Here is an 18,386-nt window from a genome sequence, read left to right as displayed (position 1 = left end):
CCATGCTTTTCCAGAAATCCTGGCGTGAGGATTCCTGCAATCAGACGGGAATACACAGGAAATTCGGAAACGCTGCAACCTGTATTTCTAAAATAAAACGTGTCAGATTATGGCAAAGTTGGCAGCGATATTTTGCAACCCTGTCTGTGGTCCCTTTTGGTTGGAGAATGTGAACATGCGCTTCAATGGAAAACTACCTATCAGTCAAAGGCTGAATGGAAAATGTGGTTGAGTATGTGAAGATACTTATTCTCCTAATATGATGTGTGGGGGAAAGTTGGCTCATTGAGTGTAACCCTTCTACCAGGAGATGTTGTCATTCAGGGCTGAAGGATGGAATACGATTGGCGCTAATGAAAAGCAGGGGGAAAAAGGAGGAAGTTGCTGTGTGCTTTTATACAAACTCCACCACTCCAGAATGGCCCAGGTTTATGATTTAATCGTGGCAGCCATTTCCTGCCCGGGAGACACAGGGCGTAACAAAGTCAACAACCATAGTTGGAAATCTTTCATCTGTATTGGGGCCTAGCTGTTTACAACTTGGGCTGTTTGAACATGCTGAAAATGTACTGGGCACGGACACAGCCATGTCATGACTCCCAGATAGCTCCCTATGTCCCTACATAGTTTGCCACTTGTGATTAGGGCCCTAGTTGGAAGATAGGGTGTCATTTGCTATGCAGGTCATGAACATGTGAGGAGTCCTCAATGATTTTGACCATTGTGGTGCCATTTGTGTCTAAGAAACAAGAACACAATCGAATTCCCTCCACTTCCCTCAATCCCCTCCCGTTCTAATGAATATGAGCAGGAGGCAGGTCTGCTAACAAGCTCTCAGTCACCGCTGTGCCTCTAAAGGCTTCCTGTGTGGTCTTAAGCGAGGGGGGACTCTAGCCAAGAAGGCCTCCGAAATGTGTCAGCTCCTGTTTCACCCTCTGGATCCTAATGTACACACGTCTTCATCTGTATGCCTATTTTTAGTCATGCTTGCTCCTCGGCCCCTGCGCAGAATAGCGCTTGCCTGTCGGCATGGTGGGGGGGGGTTGTGGGGTTTACGCGTGATCTACGTGGCTCGTGCCACCGACAGCTCCCCAGAAAGCCCGACGGAGCTGTACGATGTGCTGTTTTGCGTGGCCTGACGCCTCATATTATTGACGCGAAATGTCACAACTCCCTGAAAGACATCTGCAGTTGTCTGAACGCACTGTAAAACGGATGAACACACAGGATTTTTATGTGGCGCTTGTGCGTTGAGGTTATAGGTCGCATGTTAACAGTCTTATCTCTCTGCAGGAGCAGCAGAGTCCGTCCTGATTTATAAACACACTCTGCCCGTGTCCCAAATGACTACCTATTGAGTGTGCTACTTCTGACCAGGCCCCTGGTCTCCCTGATTTTAGTCCACTAAACTGGGAAAAGTGTGCCTTTTGGATCTCAGCCTAAACTACACGCCACACTTCACACATAGGAAACATTGGCCACAGCTTAAGTGCCATCAGTCCATCCACACACACCCACACACACACACACCCCTATCTGTTCACACACAACCTTCTGTCAAGGGTGGATCTCTTTCTGTCTGTGTCCGTCTTTATAGTGAACAGAGTTATGTAAGAACTTTCAGGGGAGTCGGCGTCTCTTTTACACAAAAAGGTTGCCTCAAGTCATCTCAACTTAAAACCACCAATCCCATGCTGTGCAGCCGAGCTTGGTGACAGTTGTGCACTATAAGGGAAATTAGGTGTTCTTTCAGGATGCTGTCTGGAGCTCCAGGGGTAGGACAAGCGGGAGCTGGGCTTAAAGGGGCCATTTGTACGATCTTTACTGTGCTACTAGCAGAAATAAGAACTGGGAAAAGGGAGATTTTATTTTTTTCAAAATCCATTGTTCCCACGCTAAACATGCTGATTGTGGTTGTGGACTAGTTAATATGATTCTGGTGTCATTGTTTAAAATGTAGTCATGTTATTATGTTTCTGCACTTCCCCTTTTAAAATGAGTGTGTATTAAATGTGGACACTGTCCCTCCCCCATCCATCCATCCATCCATCCCTCCAACCAGGTCCCAGTGTCATTACTCACCAGGGACGCTGGATATATTCACTGTAATAAGAGGATTCTAAGAAGACAAGCTAAATGGATAAGTAGCAAATTGTGCTTCCTCCCTTTTGTTGATGGTGAGAGGCCACTTATAGTTCCCCATGGTCGCTTCATTTACGTAGTGGAAACTAAGTATTTTGAAAATGGCCACACCATCTTCAAAATGCTGCAACACTTTTTTTGGCCACAGGAAAATGTGTGTTTCCTGTTGGACTAACTTGGTTAGTGCTTCCTTGTTTGTGTCCCTTGTCTTAGTTTGGTGCATCGTGGGAGGGGTTCCCGTGGCTGGTGGGAGGGGTTCCCGTGGCTGGTGGGAGGGGTTCCCGTGGCTGGTGGGAGGGGTTCCCGTGGCTGGTGGGAGGGGTTCCCATGGGTCTACCATCTAGGGCCAGTGCCGCCAGTGAACAGTTGTAATGTGCATGTCTAACAGCACCACTGAGACAGGCAGAATGGCCCCCTTCAGGCACGGCACCACAATTTCCAAAACCCATTGGCTCTCAGAAAACATGGCTGTGGAATTTTCCTACTTTGTTTTGTTCGGGTCCATTACACATGAAGAATCTGTCTGCCTTCTCCGGCCAACCAGGGCACGCTTGTTTTGACCCTGACTATGTCTGGCTCAGCTTTCCAGGCACGCATATACACACACACACACACACACACACACACACACACTGCAGCCGGTGTGTGCTCTATTAGAGCCCTGCACATATGGGGTGATGTGAGTGCTCAAAAAGTGTAACTCCTTCAGTTTTGAAACACAAACTGAAATTACCCTCTTGAGATTGCAATGCATTTTGTCCATTTTGGTAGACTGCTCTTAATGCTCTGCAAATTGAGGCACTGCTTGGAGCAATTTGAATGAATTGGCAGTTGACTAAAAGGCATGATTGGTCTTTTTGTTCAATTTCTACACCTGCTGCCAGAACAACAAGAGATGTTCCAGTTGTGTCGATGACAGAACACTTCCACCTCTGGAGGTGAAGGGATTCCTCTAATTACAATCGACCGGTGATTTTTTTTTTTACCAACTGCAACTACTGCTGCTGTGACAAAGGCAAAGAAATGTGAGGAGTAAGGAGCACACCTGCCTTGATTAACCTCTGAACATCTAGAGAAAAGGAGAGAGACATGGAGAGACAGGGGAGGGAGGGGTGTGGAGAATGGAGGGGATAGTGTTGAGGAGGGGGGAGTGCTGTTTATGTTTATGAAGCCAGCCCAGGGACAACTCTGTTCTTATAAACTGCATCACCACTGTCATATTCATCGCTATCATCACAATAGTCATCAGTGGTTTTCAGGAGGGCTTATGTTGCATCAGCTTTACCAGAACCAGCACAGCAAGGATCAATGACCAGGGGGCCAGAGCTACTGGGACTAATGACCCAGGGGGCCAGAGCTACTGGGACTAATGACCCAGGGGGCCAGAGCTACTGGGACTAATGACCCAGGGGGCCAGAGCAACAGAGACTAATGACCAGGAGGCCAGCGCTACAGGGACCAATCACCAGTTATCAGCCCGACAGAGACCAGTAAATTGCTCCTCAGCGCTCCTCATGGGTTGACTGTGGAATACAGGACCAGTCCTTCCTGCCAATGCGTTTTTCCTTCCTCCCAATGGTCCCTGAGGCGGATCGAGAAGTAAAAGGACAATGCAGACAAGGTGCCCGGTGCTCTAGCAGCTCCCTCAGATCTCTCAAAGGTTTCAGTAGCACCGCTTTCTTCCACCCACTAGCGCTGAGGTAGACTAAACTAACACTGTATGTGTCAAATGTTTTTAGATTGCTCTTCTCATTGAGTCCCCGTGCCTGCATGTAGCTCTTTGACCTAGCTATTGACCCCTCGGAGTAAATGTATGTTCTGAGAGGCCCAGATGAATGGCAGTTGTTCAACGTTGCACTTCTCCAGAACAAAGTTTTGATCTTTGTTCAGGTTCTAAAAGAGACACAGATTGGCTTTTGTGTTGCCTTCATTCAGCTGCAGACGCCTTCATCCTCCACATCAGCGGGAACAGCAGCGAATGAGAATGGCACTTTCAGCCAGGCAGAACAACACAACAGAGCCCTCAGACATCAGGCTCAGAGAGCAGAGCGAGCTTGTGTCCCAAATGGCACCCTATTCCCTGTATCACGCACTACTTTTGACCACTTTTACACTACACTGCATGCACTAGGGAATAGGCTAAAGTTCAGCACTATAGAAATATAACATGATAGATTGCCTGAATTGGTTTCAACGTTAATATTCGCCATCATTTTTTGTGTTATCCTTTGATCCATTGCTCATAGTCGGATGGTTGTATCTATTCATTTTCCCCTGAACATTGACCCATGGAGCCAGAAAATTCTCTCAAATGGTTCAACTCTTCTCTTGTCGTCTGGTCCGATGTTGTCCTTCTTTTTTACCATCTCGGATATACCAGCTATCGATAAGAGGCCAACCTGATGTTGAAGTTGTCCTTTTAGCGATGCAGCAGGCTAGGTTTGGTCTCCCTGTGTCCTGAATGGTGCCCCAGTCAGTAGTGCACTATGGAATGGGGTACCAACTAACTTGGTCTCTTCTTCCTAGCCACCCTCAGTGCATGCCGCTGGCTGTCACATTGGCGAAACACACAGATGGCAGCCTCTTTAATGGCATTTTAATGATCCACCCCGACATGCATCTCCACTTTCATGTTTCCAACGCAGAAAGAAAAATAGATATCCTTCTTCTTTGTCCCCGGTCTTATCTGTCTCACACGCAGGCACGTTTCATCTGCAATCTGGTGGCGGCGCATTCGGCTTGTCCAGCCTCAGCCGTGGATGGTTTCTGATATGAACAAATGTTCGGGGTCTTTTGTCTAATACTGATCATTACCTGGGCTATTTAAAGTTATCATTGGCACAAGTAAACCCTGAGGGGAAAAAACCTGTCTGTATGACCGGTGTTTCTGATTGTCATTGGATGAGAGTTCACTTTATGGAGATGTGTATTTCAAAGGAGAGGGATTGAAAGATTGTGAGGTGCATGTGCGTCCTGCTGTGTCTTTCTCCCAGTACTGCTGTGTAGACTGAACAACTTGGTTAGGAGGAATACAACTTGAATTAGAAAAGTACTGCAGTGCAACCTGTAGAATGCTGCACCATTCTGGAGCTTATTTTGAAAAATAAATTCAACTCTGTACAGTACATTCATGTGTCAATTATTTACATGCTATAATCTTTGCTGACAGTAGGGAGGGAAAGTCATTTTTACGAGTCGTAAGCCTCTCTCCTTAATATGCCATGAACATCCCCAAGTACAAATCTTCAGCGGAAAAGGCTTGCAGAAGTGGATTTTCTATTGTTGAACTCTGTTCTCCCTCAGACATCTAGGAATTCTTTTTATAGACTCATTCATGACTGCTTGTCACTTATCAGGTCGTGTAAAGCCCTCCATTTAAGACTTTGGTGCCAAATCCTCTTTCTGGTGCATTTTTCTATTCTCCCTCTTATTGGCTCTGATGCTGTCCGAAAGTAGTGATCCTTACTAACCTTCCTCTGTGAACATCCTCTGTGGAGACCTGGCTTGCTTCCAAAGTGACATGGTATTCCCCTAGAAGTGCACTGCGTTCTACCAGGAGCCATAATGCTCTAGGAATGTCTTTGTGTGAAGCCAAAGCACTGAGGATTGTTGCAGAAGACCCTGAATGCCATGCTTTGCATAGGCTGGATGTTTGTTGATGCAGTGTCAACAGAGATTTCTTCAAGAGTGACTTCTCTGTATGTGCGAAAGCTATGTATGGAACATACTAGAATGAAAAGCAGTCCGTAAATATTATAAAAATCTTCACATGGTTTGAGGTTTTTAGATTAAGGTATGACCTTTTAAGTAATCTTGTAGGAGGCCTTGAAATTGGTTCAGTTGTTCTCCGCTTTGATTTTCTCATTCGCTTTGGTAGCATTGCGTTATGCTCGTTGCTTACAAATGCCTGTAACCACTGCAGTTGATACCTTGCTCCTCCAAAATCTCAGTGTTTTGTCCCAAGGTGACTTTTCGCTGCGTGGTTCCTTCAGGTACAGTTTGCCTGTCTCTGGGTTCCTCCTCAGAACTGGTCCCCATGCAGTCTTACCTAGCCTTCTGTTCTTCCGCTTTCCACCTACTGCCCCTCTTTCACCTGTCTTTCCCTCTGCCTCTCCCTGCTCTCTCCCATATTCCTTCCCTCTCTTCTCTGGTGTTCTATTTGCCTCTTTCTCTGACATTCAGCTATGTTGTGGTCCTCATCAGGATATGTTTCTCGCTGCACATTGCCTGCTGTTAGAGAGCAGATCTGTCAAGCCCCATTGCCACTTAACGAACAAATCTGTTTCCAGCTGATTTTTCAACCCCCGGAAAAAGTAAAAAGCCATCTGCCTTATTTGCGTAAAGTATCCCTCTGCGTCCACAGCGAACCAGGCGGCCCTTCTGGATGCCCTTGTTCTGCAGTGCCTGGATCTAAGCAGAACCCCACATAGCAAGCTTTGGGCACTGGTGAGAAGTAGTGCACTCTAAAGGGAATAGGGTGCCATTTGGGAAACAGGTCTTCTGAGTGCTGCTGGGCCTGTGCCGCATCACATGAAGACCTCCACCACCGCGGAGAGAAGAACTGAGAAATGAAAAGTTAGATAAGATCTGTGCTCTTAATTAATGGTGGGATTTGTACTTCCTCTGCAGCAGGGCTGGAGCACTGCTGTAATATGCTACACTGCCTGTGCATGTGTGTGCGTGCATTTTCATTTGCGTGTGCACGTGGGCGTGCTATGATAGACGCCTCACCGTTCTACTGCAGTCGTGTAAAAAAGAACACCCGCCCCCTGGAAAGTTCTTTTTTTCATCTAGTTAATCGTCACTTTTCGGGAAACCAAATTTAACAAATGACACCGAAAGATAATACTTTGCAATCATTTTGTGATCAGACATAGTGCTCTACCCCCCTAGCTTCAATAGGTGTTGTCGCCCCGTTTGGCTGAAAAAAACTTCATGTAGCCGTTTCTTTTAACTGTCAGTCTCTCACATCAAGGAATTTTTACAGTACTTTGCAGTACTGCTTCAACTGTTTCATGTTCGAGGGTTTTCTTGCATGCACGGACCGCTTCATATTCCCCCTATAAGATGAATAGTGTGCTCATCAGAGCTGAATGTGGTGGGAAGACCTGTTCCATGAAGATCTCCAGTGGTCTGCAATGTTCTCAATCTCTAGATGACCACTACTACTCCGTTGTTGCTGTGTTCACTGACGAGGTAGTCGTCACGTCCTTCACTGCCCCGTCATTCACGGAGTTCCAGTAAACCTGAGAGGTCTTATTTAGTGGTTGTTTGCTGTAAGTGTTCGTCTAAATGGTCAAAAAACCATGAAAAGAAACCATAGCTCTGATTTTCTTCTTTCATTATCTTTTATATCACAAAGTCCAGTAGGACAACAACTACCGTTGCTGTGCGGCGTGTCGTGCACATCGCAACGACTCGAATGAAATCTGTAACCCTCGGTTTTTCTCTTCACACCGCCCAGCGTGTTACAAGAGCATTAGATATGCATTAAAGTGCTGTATAAAATAAGTCCTTCACTGTTCCTCCAGCTTGGTAAGATTGCAGTCACTTGTGGAAGACAAAGAGATGATGAATATGCTGACATGTGCTGTATGTTGTCATGTCTCTGTCCTATAGTGGAGCTGACCACGAGCCAGGGTCGTTCATTCATTAGTACACATCGTAGCGAAACTGCAGTCAAGTTTTTGCATTATCAGCAAAAGTTTTACCTACGTACTAAAAGTGATCCATCTCGGATATTTGATTGCTGACATAGAACATTTTGGTGGAATTGTAATAACAGTGGACTAATGGGACAAAAAAATACCCAAATATATCATTTGGGGTAAGTTATTCCCGTAATAAAGAACAGTTGCTGTGGGTTCAGACATAGCATGGATCTGGGACAGGACTTGGAGAGCCTATTTGGTAGAACAGTGGAACTAGAATATCCCCTTGTGACTTCATATTTGCATTTGCTTGTCTCACTGAGGTATTTATATCCCAGCATGAGGGCTTGATTAGTATGTCGAAGCTGATGTTTGAGGGCAGAGAAAGATCACTCGAAAGCCTATCATGTCTAGAATTTTACTGTCTGAGGCGGTCAAGACGTGGTCACCCAAACTAGCCACCGGAAAGCGATAGTTCAATCAGGCCTTGAGGGGGAGAGTGGCCGTTGGAGTGGAGGTGATCAGCAGTGTTTCATCAGAGACCTCTTCATCTAGCACGACAGCTCCCAAACGGCACCCTGGTGAAAAGTAGTGCGCTAAGGAACTAGGGTGCCATTTTGGATAATATCACACTACAAAATACACTGACACTGACTAATGGTACTACATCCCAATGCAGCTTCAACGTTTTGTTCCGGGTTCTATTTCTAGTCCCAACAGGCAGGGGAACGAGTTAAAATGAGCCCTGTGTCATTGTTGTGGACTCACTGTGCCGCCTAAGACATTGGACGGGGTGAGGGGCTGCGACTCGGCCATGCTGAGGTTGCAGGTCGGGGCGGGGCAGATGCTGTGCTGGGAGATTTAAGCCGAGTCCCGCTGTGTCACTGTCCATTAGGCGTCTGCGAGAGCCCTGCGAACTGTGGCGCGGTGTGTCATCTGTTGGTACTGGGCCGTATAAAAGGCAGAGACGGATGGGGACAGGATCCGATTCAGCGCTGGGTGACAGAACCATGAGGCCTGCAGACTGACACGCATTGTCATGCTGAACAAAGAGCGGCGCTGAGCAGAGCTTGAGCGAAGCGGCATGTTGGTACAGCACGACCAGCCTCCGTTGTCTGGAATCCTCTTCAAACTAAGCCTGGCACGGACCGGGAGTGGGGGGAGGGGGGGTGAGTGGCGGGGGGGCCCTCTGTCAGCCCCCCCCCCCCCCCCCAACTGCCCTGTCGCCACATGGGCTAAATAAGCAACAGCCTTGTTTTAATGGTCATTACCGCGGCCGTCGTCCCGGCGTGCCGCATCATTAAGCTGAATGGATGTGTCCCATTCGGCGTCTGACTGAGCCACGCTCTGCAAACGCAATGAATTATACATGGTGAGCAGAGCTGGAGCTGTTCTATTTCAGGCCTGTACTGGACTCTCCACTTAGTCTGTGTAGACCCCATCCGGGTTTCATTAGAATGGCAAGTATCAGCCTGGAACGACGAGCTGATTTAACAACATATCACATCCGTACAGTACCAGTCAAAATGTTTGGACACACTCACTCAAGGGTCTTTAAAATTTTTTTCACAATGTAGAAAAATTGTGAAGACATCAAAACTATGAAACAACACGTGGAATTATGTTGTAACCAAAAAAGTATCAATACATTTATATTTTTGGTTCTTCAAAGTAGACACCCTTTGCCTTGATGACAGCTTTGCGCACACTCTTGGCATTCTCTCAACCAGCTTCATGAGGGACTCACTGGATCGCTTTTTGTATAGTTTTGAAGGAGTTCATGTACAGTATCTCACAAAAGTGTGTACACCCCTCACATTTTTGTCAGTATTTGTGTCTATCTTTTCATGTGACAACACTGAAGACATGATACTTTGCTACAATGTAAAGTAGTGAGTATACAGCTTGTATAACAGTGTACATTTGCTGTCTGCTCAAAATAACACAACACACAGCCATTAATTTCTAAACCGCTGGCAACAAAAGTGAGTACACCCCTAAACGAAAATGTCAGTTCTTCAGTGTTGTGTGTCACATGAAAAGATATACTTAAATATTTACAAACATGTGAGGGGTGTACTCACTTTTGTGAGTTACTGTATGTGCTGAGCGCTTCTTAGCTGCTTTTCCTTCACTCTTCAGTCCAACTTGTCCTAAACCATCTTAGTTGGGTTGAGGCTAGGTCATCTGATGCAGGCCCATCACTCTCCTTCTTGGTCAAACAGCCCTTACACACCCTGGTTTGTTTTGGGTCATTGTCCTATTGAAAAACGATAATATAATAGTATAATAATAATATAATAATAGTCCCACTAAGCGCAAACCAGGTGGGATGTTGTATCGCTGCAGAATGCTATGGTAGCATTCGTGTGCCTTGAATTCTAAATAAATCACTGCCAGTGTCACCAGCAAATCCCAGGTCTTCACGGCCTATCCTCAGACATCCCTGGTCATATTCACAATGGAATGAAGTAAAAGCTGTAAAATCTAGATTTGGTAGTTCTAGGTAATAATTATGGTCAAATGGAGGAGGGAAGGAGAGGAATGGTACAGATGCCATCAGGCCAGGTGAGATCTGGTCTCTGCTGTGCTTAGCTGCGGGGTAGGAGTGGGTCACTCTTAGGATACAGCAGGAGAGGCCTAAAGAGGGAGAGCCAGAGGGAAGATGGCTCCGCCTCCATGCAGGGTCCTGTGGGTCTCCTACACTAGTCAGAGCTCAATGCGTGGGACGACAGGCTTGGAGCTGGTCCGAAAGTCGTGTGGATCATGCCCATAGCTCCTTATGGCTGCAGCAGATGCCCCTCTCTGTCCGGTTTCATCATAAACACAGTCTGATTTCTGTAGAGACCTGTTTTTTTTTTTTTTTTTCGAAAATGCAACCTGATTTTAGCTGTCAGACTTTGGACATGCGAGGAAATCTGCGTGAGGACGAGCTTCGAAAGGCAGTCGAATGATGAATTCTCCACAAAGGGTAAAACATGTCTATGTCCTCACAAACATTAGTACACGGTCGAGTATATGGTTGAGTTAAACTGACAACTGAACATAAGGTGGAAGGAGCTGTGAAAGTGAAGCCTTATCTGTTCTTCTCATACTGAAAGGGTCGACCACCCCAGATGCTTCCCAAATGGCCCCCTATTTCCTATTTAATGCCCTTTTTTTGACCAGAGACTATGGGGTTGTTAAAAGTATTGCAAAACATAAAGAAGTGGGTGGCGTCCTGTTATCAGTGTTTTCTATCGGGCTCTCTGGCCCAGTGATTCAACACCGTCCTGCCTACAGACTGTGAAATTGTTTATGTTTGAATCCTCTGTTTGCCTAGAAGCCCCTGAGCACACTGGATTCATCAAGTGTTTTTTTCTCTTGCGCAACCCAACTTTCTGCCTAATAATGTGAACTCTGCTTGGATCCTGCTGGCATACTTTTTCATTGCAATGTCAACTGATTACCTGTCCTCTGTGATCTAGAGTCTGTTTGTTTAAGATTTTCTGGGAAAAATAGGGCTTAAAGTCCTGCTCTTTATCTCTCCTTCAGTGCTCCGCGTCCCTGGTCTAAACAGATACTCCTGCACCAGTGATTTAAGCAGTCAAACCACCCTATGCTTTTATGAACGGTGAGCCATGCAGTCTGTGAGGTTTAATAGCTTGTGTAATGTGGTGTGAGTGTTGCAGAGAGCGCGGGGATATGCGCAAGCTGTTGGCAAACAGACACACACACACACACACACACTACAGCACTAACACTACCGCTGTTAGATTACCCCTTGCAAGTGTTTTATTCAGCTAGATGAGCATTTACCAGATCACCGCAGGATACTTCGCTAGATGTCACTGAAAAGATACGGCCTTCGCTAAGAGCTTATTAACATACTTTGAGAGACCCGGTAATAGCTCGACTCTTAAATCGTGATCACTAGTTTTCTCTGTCATTGCAATGATCATCGATTTGACGATGGATGTGCATCATTTTCAGCGGTGCTGACAGGGCCCGGGGAGGAGGGGGGTGCTGGGTATTAACAGGGCTCCGTTTCGGCCTGTTCCCTGGCAGTATCCTGTGGTCAGGCGGGAGCAAACCCACCGTGGAGATGGTCAGGCTTCCTGTGGAAACTGCAGCGTTGCTCTGTCTTTAGGAGAGAGGCAGGGTTGTGGCACTGCTCCCCTCTCTGCAGCAGCCAGCCTCGCACATGACCACCACAGAGCCTGAGGGGAGGAGAGGAGAGGAGAGGAGGGGACAATGCGAGGCAGGCGGGGGAGGGTGGGGTGGGGGGGAGTGGGGGGAGCGTTAGCTAGCACTCTCTTCTGAGACGTTCTCAGAGTAGCCCGAGAAGAGAGGTATGAGAAGTGGGCAGCCCGAAGCCACAGCAGAGAGTGGCCAACTTGCTTCGGGAAGTGTAATGCAGAGGCCGGCGCTGGCTGTTTTCTGCCAGAGACTCCTAACAACCTGGAGGACGGACAGAGCTAGGCTAGCTTGAATACCGCCTTCACAGCCCCACATGCTACTAAGGTGAGTGGGAATATGTGCCTGAGTATCAGAGAAGAAAACTGGGCACCAGAGTGTGTGTGTGTTTGTGTGTGTGTGTGTGTTAGCGTGTATGTGTACACGATGGCGCAGGTGAAAAGGAAAAGGCTGTGCGTGATGTATGCGTGTACGTTGTACTTTGGTCGGTTTGGTGTGTTTGCGTGCGTGCGTTTTGTGTGTATGTGTGCGTGCGTACACGCAAGTTTGTGTACGCGAGACTCTGTCTTCATGTGACACGCTGCAGTGCTCGGAGCCGGGCTGACACCCAAAATGAGAGAGCATGGGCAGACAGCCTCACTGGAGTTAGATAATTAGAAGAGTCAGATGCTTATTCCTGCTGCTCCCGGAGGAGACCCCAGTGGAAGCCAGGCTGAATAACCCTCTCCTTACCCAGGCTAAAGTGGTGCTTCTGACTCCTTGTGTGGGCTGTACGTTACCATATACACCCGGGGCCATGTGAGCATGCGTGGTTCAGATGGTTTCTTTGTATTCTGAGGCATATATAATTACCCCTGTCTATTAGGGAGCCATTGTCTGCTTCTTTTTTATTTATTTTTTACAGCTTTGTTTGCGTAGTGTCTGTACGTGCCAACAACCAGGCTGCTTCTGCTCTTTAAACCATCCAGACTTCTCCTTCCTTCATGTCATCAACAGTCAAGAAATGTCTGTCTGGTTTTCCATCCTTTTTTAATTTTTTCTCTCCTCCCGGACCTGTGTTTAACCAGAAAGTTCCATTAAGGCCAGACTGTCCGAGGGAGCTCCCGTAGAAGTCACCCCTGACCTGGTGTTCCTGACTGTGTCTTGTCCTTGTGTTTCTGCAGGAGCTCCAGTTTGAGAGGCTGACTAGGGAACTGGAGGTGGAAAGACAGATTGTGGCCAATCAGCTGGAACGATGCAGACTGGGAGCGGAGTCGCCAGGCGCTGCTAGTGGCAGGTAATGAGCACACACACACACACAGTCCCATATAGTGAAACATACCCCCTCAATATAACTCCCTCAATATGCCCAACAGTAGGCCATAGCGTCACCTTTTGGCCCGGGAATGGAAACGAACTGACACCTGATTGGACGATATATATAGCACAGAGATGGAGGCGTCAACTTGGATAATCTCATCATTCACCTTTCAGCTTGACTAGTCATTGAAACTAAAGCACAGTGGGTTGTCTTTGGCAGCAGAAAATGGTTGATATGAGCGGTAATAGGAAGGAAAGGCTGGATGCTGTCAGCACGTTACATAGGGATGCAGTTTAAACTGTAATGCTACGCACTTGCATTGAGTTACGAATCACGGCTGTGTCCACATTTGTATACTTTTTACTTGCGGCTAAGCAGAGAGGCTTTACTGTACTGTCTTACTGGCGGACTTTGGGTGGCAGAGCTAGGGTACAGGAAGTCCTTTTACTCCCTATACATCAGATGTGTAGTTCCTCTGCCATGCCTCACTGACTACCACACACATATGTCTGGACATGCGAGCTTTCATATGTTCACATTTGTCAACATTACATTCAAATGGCTTCCCTGCACCCATGTCTGACTAGCTCAGGTCACGGCCTGCTGACTTTGAGGTGCTATGTGGTGGTCGTGTTAGAAAGGGAGATGGCTGGGTTTATTTGAGGGAGTGTCAAGGTTTATTTTTTTTCATTTTTTGTCTTTTTTTTCCTACTGGACAAAATCAGGTATGTCCCTCTCCATTTTGTTCGGTTTGACTAACCTCTCATCACTTATCTAAAATGTTGTGTTTGGCTGAATGAATACACCCGTATAATGTGGTGTTTGTTTAGTAGGAATGTATTAAGGTAGGAGAAATAAAAGAGGAAGTTAATAGACTATGAAATTCAAGGGAAATTGCTAATGGACACATTTTAGTGGCTGCTATTAAATCTGGGTATTCTGTTGGTTTATGCATATCGCTGCTTCGATTAGCTCAACCACTCAGATATGAACTGGGATGGTCTATGTATTTTGAGGTGAATACGATACTAGGTGACGACAGGTTGAGTAGTATTTCTCTGTTGTTTTTTCTACTGTAGTTGGATGTTGGATCGTGTGGACCTGAAGATTCACCCTGAACCCTTTGTAGTGCGCTGGTTTTGACCCGGGTCAGTAGGTCTGGTCATGAGTGTGATTCCGTTCTAGACCGACCCAGTGAATACAACGTATTGTGTGGATTCAGTTATTTCTCTAGTGGCTGTTTCAATGTGACTAGTGTGTTTGAAGTCATTTGACAGCCAGTCTAGTTGTCCATGTGGCTGTAAAATCATTAAGCACCTTTCTTGGCTGACAATTACCCAGAGCCCCTCACTCACTCACTCACTCACTCACTCACACGCAGATAGGATCCATCCCAAATGGCACCCTTTTCTCTGTGTAGTGCAGTCGTTTTAACTGGTTGTGGTTGGATGTAGTTCACTTGGGACAGGTGGGCATAGATCAGACTGCCTACATGGCTTCGGCAGCCCAGCAGCCACTCTTAGTGTGTGAGTGTCCATTACAACTCTCAGGGCTCAAAGGTCTGCTACAAAGGAGTGGAAAAGCAGCCTGGCTATCCATGTCTGTGCATCAGAGAAAAGGGTGTCAACCAGGCTATTTACTGCCATTTCCCCCACAAGAGGCTTCTCTGTCGCCCGGGAGAGTGGATCAAGCGAGGATATTGATTATATTTGTTAGATTGTACCAGCATCATTTTCTCCCTGCAGTATGGGGGTCATTTCCTGGGCATCATTCTCAGCACTCTCAGACAGTATAAGGGCTTAGCCTTAGATCATGGCACTGAGTGGTTTTGCAGAGTTTTTTTTTTCCGTTTGGTGCCACCTGCTTGCTATGAATTTCAGCCATTTCATTATGGCAATGTGCAGTGTGGAGAGGTGATGGCCTTCCTGGCGTCCCATACCCAGAGCTTCCAGAACTGGCTTTTCGGAGGTCATACTATCTCCAGCTGGGCTGGGAGGTCAGTGGTGGGCCGCCTGCACCCTATTGACTGGCGGCGGAGGCTATTTTGACTGATATAGGAGGGTTTGGGAAACGCTGCCCAGTCTGGGTAAAGCTGTATGTCATTCTCTCCCGAGACAAAGGCTGGGGAATGCTCCTTTTACTGATGGAGGAAGGCTGGGGAACATCAGGGGACTGAAGAGGGTTACATTAGGCTCCCCGGTCTGGAATGAAGCAGAGCCATTAGCCTGAGGGATGATGGTCCATGGCATCCTGCCGTGCCGTCCATACAGGCTGAGCGCCTCCTCCCAGCCCTGTAAAGGAAACATGCATAGTGATTTTCGCACCTTTTAACGCCCTATAAAGAAGTGGCGATATGGTAATCCTTGGGGCCGTTTGTGTCTCAATAGGGATTCTCCTTGTCCTCAAGGTCACACCGTTTAGCTCCATGTCTCATCTGGCCCAACAATAGAGGTGTGTCCTGAGGGGCACCTTTAGCACAGCATCTGAGACAATTTGACCAGCGGTTTTCTGGGTGGCTGTTGGCTGAGGAAGGGCCTCCCACCCAGGGGAACAGAAACTCCCGCGTAGTGATTCTCCTAAATATAGATCTGTGATAAGACCCCCCCCCCCCCATCCTAACCATTTACAAAGGAAAGCCAAAACTGATTCAAGATCAGCCTCTAGGTGCAACTTCTCACCCTGCAATGGAGCGTATATGCTCCACCTTTGTAGCTGACCACTAAAGGTCTTTCATTTGAACTTTAAACCTGATGGAATCCGTAATAGTAAAACTGCCATTGGCGATATTGCAAACACAGAAGCTACACCAGGCAAGTATATATATATTTTTTTTTTTTTGCTTAGACATTATTGCACATGGATTTGAACACCAGAATGTGTCGTTTCTTTTACCATGTTGCACGACGCTACCCCCCCGACCCACGTCTATGGTGGTAGGGCAGACAGAGGCTCCGTTTGCCCTACAGAAGATTCTGCATGGATGTTTTCTTCTCTGGAACGTAATTTTTTTTGGTAATGTTTGTGGGTTTCAGCAGGTTACTCCCTTGTTTCCCTTGACATAAACTGCCGCGGCTATGAGATGGGATTGAGTATGATAATGGAAAAACTTGGCACTGTGTGTCCCAAATTTCACTGTGTTCCCTATTTAGTGCACTTCTCTTGACCAGAACCCTATAAGCCCGGTTCAAAATGAGTGTACTGTGAAGAGAAATGGGTGCCATTTGGGACATGATGCCACTTCATCTGGCATGGCTCAATGGAGCACACTTCTCCCAGCTTTTTTTTATTTTATTGCCTGTGCTTCGTTGTTATGCCGATCACCCTTCCCTAATTCTATAAGCTTGTTTAACATCCCCTCAAATGGGAAGATACAGCCAGTGAACGCCATCCGTGAGTGCATGAAAATAATGACAAGCTAAAATATTTCATTCAAAGGTAGGGGTGAGAACCCGGACTCGGGTCCAGCACTCACAGGCGGCTTCTTAGATGACTTGATCATTACAAATAAATATGTGAATAGTTGTTGCAGTGGTGAATCATTTTCTTATGTAATTGAAGCAGGCTGGGTACATGTGACTTTTAGTTCAACCTTTTGACTGTTGTTGTAGAGCCAATGCTATTTTTGCTTTGAGATGTTTGCCCCCCATAATCACGTTGAAGTGTCTGATACTATAGGAGATCAGGAGGTCTAGTTTCACGGCCACTCTCTCTGTAGAGGAGTATGAATCACAAGTCCTAGACCGTGTGCTTTTAATCAGGGTATTTGAAGGGTCTATAGGGCGCTGTTCAGAAGTGCGCTTTATTGTAAAAAGGAGCCATTTGGCTTGTTAAAGCCCTCTACTGCCTCTGCATTACCCAGGCCTGTGATTGGTCTGGCTGCCTCTGGTCCTTGGCATCCGTCTCAGCAATCTACCCGTCTGGACGGTTGGCTGCCTGTTCACCTTCTCAGTGATCCAGGGCCCGGCGCTGTTGACCCCACCATCCATCACCCCCCCACCCCCACCCGTGTACATCCCGCTCTGTGGTCCCAGCATGCTTCCCAAATGGCCCCTTTATGCTTATTGCAGTGCGCTACTGTTGACTGGGGCCCTCACTGTGCTATTTGGGATGAGTCTGTGTGAGGGGCCATGATGCGTTTTCAAAATGGCTTCCCTCCCTGGATGTCAGCGTCACACCTAATTGTTTTCGGGAAACGACTTTCCCTGTGTTTACGATAAATATGCATTGGTATGTACCCGTGGGTGTGTTCATGTGTTTTCTGTCCTCCATGCCGGTCTGCGTCTTCTGTTTTTTTCTTTTCTTCTTTCTTTACTAAGCCGCGCTCAGTTTCAGAAGTTCTCAGGGAGAACTCTCAGCTCCCTGTCAGGATGGATCACCAAGTCTGACCTTTTCCATTTGTTTGCAGAGTGTATTTCTCACCGAGTGACCAGGATGAAAATAACACAAGCTCCGGAAAAAGGAGGATCCTCATGGTAGTGTCTTTGGTGGCAGTAAAGACCACCTGTCACCCAGGACTCCTTTCCAACTAGCGCGGCCGGAGAGGAGAAATTACTGTTTTGGATCGGAGTTCAGTGTTTGGTCTAGGCGTCTTATTTATATTTTGGCATAGTGTTGCGCTGGCCACAGCAATTAACTCCGCTACATTCCATTTCTGTCCGTCTACCATTGCTTTGATTGCATCGTGTCATGCTTGATTAGACGTCTATACTGCAACAAATAGTCTGAGTGTGGCTTTGGAGGCTTTCCGCTGAAGGGTTTCCACCATTATATGAATGCAGACACATTTCATGATGACAACCAAGGCTTTCTCTTTCCTGTTTGTACATACTTAGTGTTCCTTCCTCGCTCTAATTTCTACATATTTAATGTGTTCTCTCTGTCTTTCAGCTCATCTGAGAAGTCCCTCCCCTGGAGATCTGCAGGTAAAGTCTGAGCATTCTTATGTACACTGTCTTAAATGTCACTATATTTGGGTAATAATATTATTTGGACCAGAACTCCACTATTTTTCACCATAACCCAAAATAGGGCCCTCGTCTATGTGGTCAGAATATCTGACCAGGACCCGAAAAGGTTAAACTTACCAATAACAGAGCCAGCAAGGTGAAAAATCTGTA

The 18,386-nt window shown here is 46.8% G+C and overlaps 1 protein-coding gene across 9 annotated transcripts in view; it reads left to right on the top strand.

Annotated features, from left to right (window-relative positions):
- The window catches only part of LOC105022434 (plakophilin-4), an 83,726-nt gene that overhangs the window by 30,753 nt on the left and 34,587 nt on the right, over positions 1–18,386 (top strand). For all 9 annotated transcript variants that reach the window (XM_010890817.5, XM_013137846.4, XM_034286896.1 and 6 more), the window contains 2 exons: positions 13,133–13,245; positions 18,157–18,191. In XM_010890817.5, the coding sequence (XP_010889119.1) occupies positions 13,133–13,245; positions 18,157–18,191 (148 nt within the window). The remainder of the gene's footprint in view (positions 1–13,132; positions 13,246–18,156; positions 18,192–18,386) is intronic.

The sequence above is a fragment of the Esox lucius genome, chromosome 16, assembly GCF_011004845.1.
Source record: "Esox lucius isolate fEsoLuc1 chromosome 16, fEsoLuc1.pri, whole genome shotgun sequence".
In the NCBI taxonomy this organism is placed as follows: Eukaryota; Metazoa; Chordata; class Actinopteri; order Esociformes; family Esocidae; genus Esox; species Esox lucius.
The sequence above is the reverse complement of the archived record's forward strand: the minus strand, read 5'-3'. Positions and strand labels throughout refer to the sequence as shown.